We start from the raw sequence: 10,366 nt of genomic DNA on the forward strand, positions 1-10,366 counted from the left end.
GAGCATAGGTGTCCTATCTGCTTCTCACAACCGTGATGTCATGTGACGGAGCATAGGTGTCCTATCTGCTTCTCACAACTGATGTCATGTGACGGAGCATAGGTGTCCTCTCTGCTTCTCACAACTGTAATGTTATGTGACCCACGGACCAGCCAGCTCCTGCCACTGACCATGGATTCTCAAACTATAAACCAGTTAATGCTTTCTTGTTATCAGGTATCTGGCCACGGTGATGGCAAAAATAACTAATACTGTGGCCATATTTTAAAAGATAACCTGGGTGAACCTGTAAATATTCAGGAAATTTAATTTGTAAAATTGTAAGGACTTCTGCAAACTTCCAGGGATGAGTGCTTTCACTGGGGAATTCTCCCAAACACTTAGAGAAAAAAATAAAGCAGATTTGTATTGTCTTAAATAAGGGATGAGGGCACTTGCTGGTCTATTTTGCTTTCTGTTGCTGTGGTGAAATGCCCTGAAGCAGCTTGTGGGAAGAAGGGAGGGTTACAGTCCATTCTGAAGGAAGCCTGAGCAGGAGCTCAAGCTAGAGCACCCCCTCTAACCCCTCCCCCACCCCCACCCTGACACCCCCACTCCACCCCCACCGGAGCAGAAGCAGAGGCCATAGAGGGGTGATGCTCACTGGCTTGCTCTTGTCCAGTCTGCTTTCTTCTACAATTCAGCGTTACCTGCCCAGGGTTGGGTAGGTTACACTGGGTTATACCTACACCCACAGTAGGCTGGGTCCTCCCACGTCAATCATTAATCAACATAATCCACAGACATGCCCAGAGCCCAGGCTGAGGGAGGCAATTCCTCAATTGAGGTTCTCTCGTCCCAGTGACTCCAGCTTGTGTCAAGTTGACAAAAACCGACCAGCAGATATAGCAACCTCACTTTATGAAACACCAAAGCCAATAACAAAACAAAACACAGAGACCAGTGGACTATAGATATATAAAAATACATCATGAAACATATACATATACATCACACACACAGAGACACACAATGAATCAGTAACACATTGTGTCTAAGTGAGGTTTCTTTTAGTAGTGTAAGGCTGGTCCACTATTAGAAAACTTGTCAATACAATCAACCAGATTATAGAAACAGGTTAGTGAATGAAAATAAAGACGCATGGTTGGTCATATGATGATTAAAAAGCAAGTGACAAAATTCAACTGTCATCCATCATAAGACTCCAAAAAGGGGAAGGAGAAAGTTCAAGTCAGTGTAGAGTAACTGCCACGGAAGCTCTGCCTGACATCTCAGAACACACCCAGCTTTTCACTGATAAGATCTGGTTCAGGGTGGTGCCAACTCTTGCAACATATTAAGGGGGCTTGAATGGTGATGTTAGGTAGGAAGTCGGGGGACAGCAGAAAAGTCAGAAACAAAACTGCCCACGTGGAGATGATGTGCTGGTCTAAACTGACTTTCTCCAACAATTAAAAATGAGAAAAGCCAGGTGTGGTGACATATACTTTTAATTACAGGCAAAGGAAGGCAGGATTCTGTGGTTTCAGGGCCAACCAGACTACATGGTGAGACCCTCTTAAAATAAATAAAATAAAATGGTTGGTCCCAAAGGAGAATAAAGCTTTCTTAGGCACAAAAGTGACCCACCAGAATCTATTCTAGTTATATGTGGTAAAATACACATGTGGATCCTGAAATTTAAAATGACACACCATTTACTGTCACTGAGAAAAGAAAATTGGTGTGAGTGTAATAAAACACACATAGGATTTATAATCTAAGAACTAAATAAAAGGCTTGAGTAAGAAGAGAGACTGGAACAAAGACATGGGTTCTCCCTGAACTGTCACAGTGACGTAGTTGCTATTGAAGTTTTGACAATGAACTCAGCCTCAGTCTACCTGCCTAGCACACATGAGGTCGGTTCCTAGCACCAAAAAGCAAAATAAAAAGAAAAGAAAAAAGAAATTTTCTTGTCAACAAAATTCCAAGTATATATCAAAAGAAGAGCGGCAAAGGAACTGTAGCACTTGTTTTGAAAGAAGTGTAGCAGGAATCTGTCTGTGGTGTCCGAAGCACAGCTTCAGAGCCGTGCTGACCCCGGTGGAAGATTCTAGCACAGGGGGAACCCTGACTTCCAGGGAAGCCAGGGCTACACAGAGAAACCCCCATTGTAAAAAAACAAAATAAAACATTATACTCAAGTGGCTGGAGATGGCCAGTGGTTAAGAACATTGGTTGTGCTACCAGAGGATCAGGGTTCAATTCCCAGTGCCCACGTAGTGGCTGAAGTGTCCCAAGGGATCCAGTGTCGTCTTCTGTTCTCCATGGGTACCAGACACACATGTGGTACACAGAAATAGAGGAATAAGCATCCCTACACACAAAATAAATAACTTTTAAAAATAGAATCATAGCCGGGTGTGGTGGCGCACGCCTTTAATCCCAGCACTTGGGAGGCAGAGGCAGGCGGATTTCTGAGTTCGAGGCCAGCCTGGTCTACAGAGTGAGTTCCAGGACAGCCAAGGCTATCAGAGAAACCCTGTCTCGAAAAACCAAAAAAAAAAAAAAAAAAAAAAATAGAATCATACCTAACTCAAAAATCAGCTCAAACTGAATCACTTAAATATGCAACATGCATCTGAACCACCCGAGAGGGAAAGCAATGAGAATCTGAGATCAGAGTTAGGGAAAGAAAGAGTTCAGGGATTTGACACCAAAAGCACAAGAAGGAGAAAAATTACAACTTCATCAAAAATTAAAAACAAAACCAAATCAAACAACCCCCCCAAAACTTTCAAGTCTTAAATATATATCTGTATGTTACATATATATCTGTATATTACGTATATATCTGTATTTTGAAAAACCTTGCCTAGACCCCCACACAGCTGATGTGAAGTGGTCCAGACATTCTGTGTCATTCTAATTTTATACGTGTGTGCTGCTATAGTGAGCAGAGAGCCCGTGTTCTCAGCAGACCCCTACCAGTAGATGTATAAATCTTGTACACGACAGTAGTTGCTAGCATTGGCCCTGGTCTGTCTCAGCCACCGCTGAGCGCTGGTCTCCTTCTCCTCATACTTAGTTTCTGACCAACAAATTGAGTGGGTTTTCCCACTGACTGCCTTTCTGGTTCTCTGTCAATGGCAGCTGAACAGCTCACAATCAGTTCTCACAATCATTTGGAGAGGAACTGAAGGTCAGTCTCGGTTTCTCTAATCAGCACTAGACACTGGTTCAAGTAGTGGGTCTGGAGTTATTTACAACTTCTATCTTACTGGGCTCCAAATCTGAGGTTCCTGTGACCTGCTTGGGCTAGCCAGGAAATAACCAGGTGTCCTGACAGTTATTCTAGGATGAAAAGTTCAAGGGATCCCGAGAGTTGGGATGGGCCATATTTCTGGAAGAACACAGAAGCTTCTAGATTCTCAAGCCTCGTTTTCTGCTGGTGACAGCTCCAGATTGAGATTCCCACCAAAAGCTTATCAACCCAGGAAATTCCAGGAAGCTTAAGAGTCTTATATCATGAACTGGTCATTGCCACATCAGGACCGCTTGGACATTATAGGGCATTTTAGGGACTCTGTGTGAGGGACCATGTTAGGAGGAAGATATAGACATAGAACTTTACACTTGATTTAAATTCTCACAGATCCTATGTCTGAATGTTTATAGCAGCTTTGGGAATGATAGATGGCTGGATATAACCCAGACGTCTCTCAGTGGAGAGGGTAAACAGTCATAGAACATTACTCATCAGTGAAAAAGCATCAGCAGCCCACGTGAATGGACGGGATTCTCAGTTAGAAGGACCAATACCATAAGGTTGCCTAATAGATGATTCCATTTACGTAACATTCTTGAAATGGTAAAATTACAGAGATGGAGAATAGATTAGTGGTTGTCAGGATAAGAAGAGGGTGGGGCGGAAGGGAAGTGGGTGGGACTCCTAAAAGGGCAACACGAGGGATCCTTGTGGTTATGAAATGCTCTGTGTCTTGATCATATAATTTTTAGTACTCTGGTCATGATAAGTATCATCACTTTGCACCATTGCTACCACCGAGGGAGCTGGGTAGGCGTTTTGTATGCTAAGTGTTATAGTTGATTTCTTTTATTTATTTTTTTTATCTATGTGCTTCTGTGGGTATGTGCACATGAGTGCAGGTGCCTGCAGAGGCCAGAAGAGGGCACTGGATCCCCTGGAACCTGAGCTGTAGATGGCTATGAACCATCTGATGTGGGTTATGGGGACACTGAAATCAGGTCCTATAGAAGAACAGGAAGTGCTCTTAACAATGGAGTCATCTCTCCAGGCCATTGTTACATTTCTATTAATATTGTTACATTTCTATTAACATTGATTGTGAGTATTAGTAGGTTCAGGGTAAAATTACTTGTGTGTATAAATTGTACATTCTTCAAACCCAGTCCAGCTCTTTCTGTCCAGCTAGCCCCTCCTTTCCAATCTCAAGTAAGGACTTTCTACCTTCAGGCTGACTTTCTACCTTCCACATTGGAGAAAGAACACACAGTACTTACCTCTATGCTTCTGGCTTATTTTGCTTTACATAATCTTCTACGCATCTGTTCTTTGTTACACCAAGTAGTGGAATTTCATCTTTCTTTATAACTGAATATTATTCCACTGTATAGACCACATTTTTTGTTTCTGTCTAGTAATGGGTTCCTAGGCAGAATCCATATCTTAGCTATTTTGAGTACTTCCAGAATTAACATGGGAGAGCAGCTATGCTGGAGAGTCATTTCTTACGCCTGCCTGTGTGGGAGTCTGTCTCTAATTAACTCAGTTATCTTTTTAAAAATTAATTTCTTCAGCAAGTATACAGAATAGTAGGTTTATATCACACACACACACACACACACACACACACACACACACACACACACACCCTTTCTTCTAGGATCTCATGTAGCCCAGGCTGTGTAGTACTGGGGATCAGGCCCATAGCTTTGTGCAAGCAGCCTATCAGCCAAGCTTCTGGCCTAGCATGCTTCTCCCTGCCCCTCTCCCTCCCTGTTCCCTCCCTCCCCCCACCCCCTGCACCATCTTCATACATGTAAATCATCATTCTTTGTTCATATTGTCCCCCCATTGCACTTTCCCTCCCCCCCCAAACCCCCAAATCCTGGTGTCTGAGGAAGTCAAAAGAGGTCTTCCAATCCCTTGGAACTGGAGTTATAAATGGTAGGTGCTGGGACTGGAACTCAGGTCCTTTGCAACAGTAACAAGTACTCTTAACAGCTGAGCCATCATCTCTAGCTCCTCACCTAACTTTTTAATATCGAGGTTCTGCATATTAGAGAAAAACACACAGATCTGACTTGCTTGACCCCATTCCTCTCTTGTTTCCTTCTGAAGACGCCTTTCCCACAAGGTTTTGTTTCTACTTTTCATATTATTTATATATAAGTCTAGATTCCACATGTGAGAGAAATATGGGGTATTTGTCTTTGAGTCTACCTATTATTGTTTAACCATCTTAAAATTAAAAGTCTAATTGCAAATAATAGGGGAATACATTTTTTTTAAAGTATATATGCAGTGTTGTTTAAAGAAATATGCAACTTCCTTCTCCTGCGTGACCTCGCAAAGGCGGGTCCTGCTGCTAGCTACCACCAATGTGCGTTGTTTTCACTGTTGCATGGACCACTATCTGAAACTCTTGAATATTTTAGAATTGGATATCAGCTAGATAACATGAAGAAAATTAAGAGTTTGAACCTATCTGGTTATTCCTTCATGGCAGTTTGTTCCCATCTCCTACATGGGATTCATAAAATTGGGTCCCATCTCTCAGTTTGCTGAAAAAAAAAAAGAAAAAAAAAGAAGAAAAAGAAAAAGACATAGTGGATTATAGACGTGGCCCAGTTTAAAATTTACTGTGTAAACTCATGACAGGAATCGAACCCACTGGAAACATGGTGAAGCAGCCAGCCAAATTCACAGTAGATACCATCAGCGCTGGACAAGGAGATGTGATGGTGATTGTTGAGGACCCAGAAGGAAACAAGGAAGAGGTAAGCTGGAGTTTGCCACCTCCCTCGAGTCATTGGACCAGTCAGGAGACCGGAGACTGCATATTCAGGTCCTCACAAAGCTTAGCCAAAATGCTACCAAAGGATCCTGAGGCTTGCAGCGGCTAAAGCAGCTTGCCTAAGAGCTGTGCCTTGAGTGCAGTATTCTGTGATTAACACGAACACAGTGTTTGATAATGTAAATGACATGTGGGGTGAAACATAGGACTTGTCAATTGAGGTGTCCTGATTTTCCTCTACTGACCATCTTTGGGTCTTTGATCTGATCATAGCACGATCTGAACTTATAAATACTCTGCCATATTGTCTAGCTTCCTCTGGGGCAGGGTCTCCACCCCACTTCTTGTTTTATTTTTGTTCATAAAACCAAGTCTGGCATCATCTACACTTATAACAGTCACCAAACCAGTAAGTGATCAAGTGCATCTGCTTCATACTGATGTATACCTTTCACCTTCTCTAATTGATAATCGTCCTCTCTTCTAGGCACGTGTGACCCCAGACAGTGACAAGAACAAGACATACTCTGTGGAGTATCTGCCCAAAGTCACCGGACTGCACAAAGTAAGATAAGGCACCGTGGCCGTGGCATGGTCTTGTCCTTGGGCTTGTATCGTTACATGTTAAAGAAAGATCTTAGGAAAAGGAATGGACTTCTTGGCAGTGTTAGTACAGTTCTGGGTGTGGAAGGTAGGGTCTCTACATACTAGGCAAAAGCCATAAGTTACTTAGGTTAAGATTATGCAATCTCATTTATCAAAAAAAAAGTAGAATCCCTAATAAATCAGACTTGGCATTAGGTAGCACATCTCGGTTGTCTATATTCCCCAGGGGAGTCGTTCGTGATGTCCTGATTTCCTCTCCCTATTGCTCATGAGGACCTACAGATTGAAGCTGTCTGTCTGGAGTATAGAAAATGTAGTGAATAAACTACAGCCTCTGTCCTGAATGCTTTCTTACTCATTCCTCTTTGTGACGGGCTAGATTGTGTACTGGGCTGGAGCCCAGAGGGCACACAAGTTCAGCCCACTAGCAGCAGCAAGGAGCATACTCTGCTTCTGAGGGACGGCAGGGATCCAGCTTCCAGGCCCTTCACCTCAGCATCATATCAAGCTCCATGTGAGACCATTCCAGCACGGTTCCATAGGGCTAAGAGCATGGGCTACAGCAAGGGGTAACCTAGGGATGCGTCTTCTACGCGAGAGAGCCTTAGCCACACAGAAGCCAATCCTCCTACGATGTGCTCAGGCTTTAAGACAGGTTCTGAATTTCTGCCTTGAGCTTTTGTGAATTCACCAGGATTCTTCTTACTCCAGAACTCCGTGAATCTAGGAAAATGAAATCTTCAAAAGGAACATTTAAATCTAATTAATTATTAGTAGATTCATAGGAAACCTAGTCCTCTTAAAATATCCCAAGATGAGAAAGTTTTGCTAAAGTTTTAGACAGAAGTCATTATATTTTGTTTCAAATGCATTTATCTGGAAATGATCTTGGTCCATGAAAAATCTTAACTCTGTTTTTAAAATCTTGGGATGATGAACTTTATTCTGAGAGTGCAGTGACCCTATCTGCATTTCTAAAGAAACCCCTTGCCTAGAGATCTAAGTATAAGTGGTTGCTTTATTTTCTGTTAGAAGGGCCGAGCACCCTACAAGTTGTGCTGGGGTAATAGTGGCACAAGAATTGGGGGGCAGGGGGAAGTGGCCGGCCAATGACTGGTCTCACTTGAGGCCCATGCTACAAGAGGGATCCCATGTCTGACACTACCTGGATGGCCTGGAACTGGAGACTCAATAGCTCAGAGACCTGGGTTAGAACCAAGCACAGCTGGGAGGGAGGGGGTGCCCACACCCAAGTGCATCTGACGTAAGTACTTTTGTTTAAGACCAGGATACCGTGGGCATTGCCATATGCCTGATGGGTGCAGGTTCTGGCCACTTTGCCTGACTTCAGGCTTGTATTGCCATCCACCTTTGGGTATACAATCCTGAGGAAGGTGAAAGAAGGTCGTGTGTGAGGTTGGATAGTGTTCTTGCCAACCAGGGAGAAACTGTTACCTCTCTCTTGTCACTTGTAGGTCATAGTCCTCTTTGCAGGACAGCACATTTCTAAGAGCCCATTTGAAGTGAACGTTGACAAAGCCCAAGGAGATGCCAGCAAAGTCACTGCAAAAGGCCCAGGGCTGGAAACTACAGGGAACATTGCAAACAAGCCTACCTATTTTGACATCTACACAGCTGGTAATGTATCCCTCTCCCATGGTTTTGACCTTTGTTTGTCTTGCAGGGTCTAACACAGAATCCTCAGGAGGATTTGGGCACCCAAACTTTTTGTCTTTTTGATTGATGAAACAACTTTTTCTCATGAGCTAGTTGTATTTTTACATATCTTCACTATTGTCCCTGATTGAGAAGTAATCAATTTTTGTACAGATTTCAGTCTACACTAAATTTTACCAGTCATGTGCTAAACAAAGTTATATGGAAAAGTGGAAGAAGTGGACTGCACAAATAAATAAGATGAATAATATCAATTTCTTAGCTTTCTTTTCTTTTTTTGTTTCTTTTGTTTTTGTTTTGTTTTGTTTTGTTTTGAGACAGACTTTCTCTGTGTAGCTGTGGCTGCCCTAGAACTTGCTCTGTAGACCAGGCTAGCCTCAAATTCAGATATCCATCTGCCTCTGCCTCCTGAGTGCTGAGATTAAAAGCATGACTCATCACATGACAGCTTTCTTTTCAGTTTTTGTTTGGTTGGTTTGTTTTTTTTTTTTTTTTTTAAAGAAAAAGAATGACAGTTGGTACAGACATACAGTTGGTTCAACCTTGCCTGCGTGACCCTTTCTGTTCGCACTTGGCACTGGTCGACAGCGAGCTTTCAGAAGGGCAAGAGGTGCTCATGGAATGGCCATTCTTTTCACAGGAGCTGGCGTGGGCGACATTGGCATTGAGGTGGAGGATCCCCAGGGCAAGAACAGTGTGGAGCTGCTGGTGGAAGACAGAGGAAACCAGGTGTATAGATGTGTCTACAAACCAGTGCAGCCTGGCCCCCATGTGGTCAAGGTCTCCTTTGCTGGGGATGCCATTCCCAAGAGTCCCTTTGGTGTACAAATTGGGGAAGGTAAGTACTGACCAACTCTACCTCTCATGGAGACTGACCGGGCTCCCTCCATCCTCCTCCTGCCAGGACTCCTTCAGTAGGAGGTGGTACTTCATCCTCAGGATATTAATGCTAACACAAGTTGTGTTCCTCTGCTGTGTCAAAACATCTGAAATGATCACATTAATAGATGATGAAATTATATGGCTCGTGGCCACGATCACTTGGGCCTGTGGTGATGCTGTGTATCTACAATGCACACATGACATGTGGCAAAGGAGCTGTTTACCACAAGGGAGCCGTGAAGCCAAGAAGAGGTGGAGAGAGGCTAGGACCGCACCAGTCCTTTACAGGGCAAGCTTCCAGTGATCTGACTTCCTTCTGCCAAATTTTCAACACTTGTACCCTTAGGGAACATTTTAAGCCCAGCCTGTACCACAGATGGAGTATCGCTAATCTGCAAACTAGATTACTTCAAAATCCAGAAAGAAAGAAAAAAAAAAAAAAAAAACCACTATGCACCAACGTGATTCTAAATAGTTTTATATTTCAGAGTTTAGGTTTTCAGATTAGGAAAGTCAGTCAATAAAGTCCGTGCAAATATTTTTAAACGTAAACGTATATCTGAAACGGGCTGGAGGCCCTGCTCAGTGATGAACAGCTCCTCCTGAGCATCCAGAGGACCTGTACTCAGTTTCCAGCAGCCACACACTAACTGTTCCACCTCTAATTCCAGCTTCAGGGCTTCTGATGGTCTCTTCTGGCTCCCTTGGGCACCTGCACACATACGGCAGACACTCACATAAACCACACACACTAAAACACACACCACGACCACCACCTTTAAAACCTTATTATAGCGAGATCTTTTTGTTCCAGCCCTTTTCTAGAAGGGATATTGAATCCGTGTGCAGAGACTGAAGTGTACTGGCTTTGGTGTCTAGGAACAGGCTTGGCAGCAGCAGGTCCCTATAGTCCAGGCACTTTACTGGCTGTCTGACACTCAGCCCAGCTGCATTAGCCCCCCCAGTTGGCAGGTGGAGTCACTGAGGCTTTGGCATTGTAGGTCTCAGTAGAACCATAGTGTCCATTGACATGCCTGAAACTACTCTGCCGAACCCCTCTGCAAGCAGGAGCATGGGTTTCCCCTGATGTTAGAGACACCCTCCCTGTCCCTCTCCCTGTCCCTGTCCCTCTCCCTGTCCCTCTCCCTCTCCCTGTC

At 43.6% G+C, this 10,366-nt stretch overlaps 1 protein-coding gene across 3 annotated transcripts in view; it reads left to right on the top strand.

The window, feature by feature from the left end:
* Flnb (filamin B) overlaps positions 1-10,366 on the top strand; it is a 134,003-nt gene that overhangs the window by 57,801 nt on the left and 65,836 nt on the right. For all 3 annotated transcript variants that reach the window (XM_021203093.2, XM_021203094.2, XM_021203095.2), the window contains exons 5-8: positions 5,909-6,027; positions 6,532-6,609; positions 8,126-8,288; positions 8,968-9,165. In XM_021203093.2, the coding sequence (XP_021058752.1) occupies positions 5,909-6,027; positions 6,532-6,609; positions 8,126-8,288; positions 8,968-9,165 (558 nt within the window). The remainder of the gene's footprint in view (positions 1-5,908; positions 6,028-6,531; positions 6,610-8,125; positions 8,289-8,967; positions 9,166-10,366) is intronic.

The sequence above is a fragment of the Mus pahari genome, chromosome 8, assembly GCF_900095145.1.
Source record: "Mus pahari chromosome 8, PAHARI_EIJ_v1.1, whole genome shotgun sequence".
Taxonomy (NCBI): domain Eukaryota; kingdom Metazoa; phylum Chordata; class Mammalia; order Rodentia; family Muridae; genus Mus; species Mus pahari.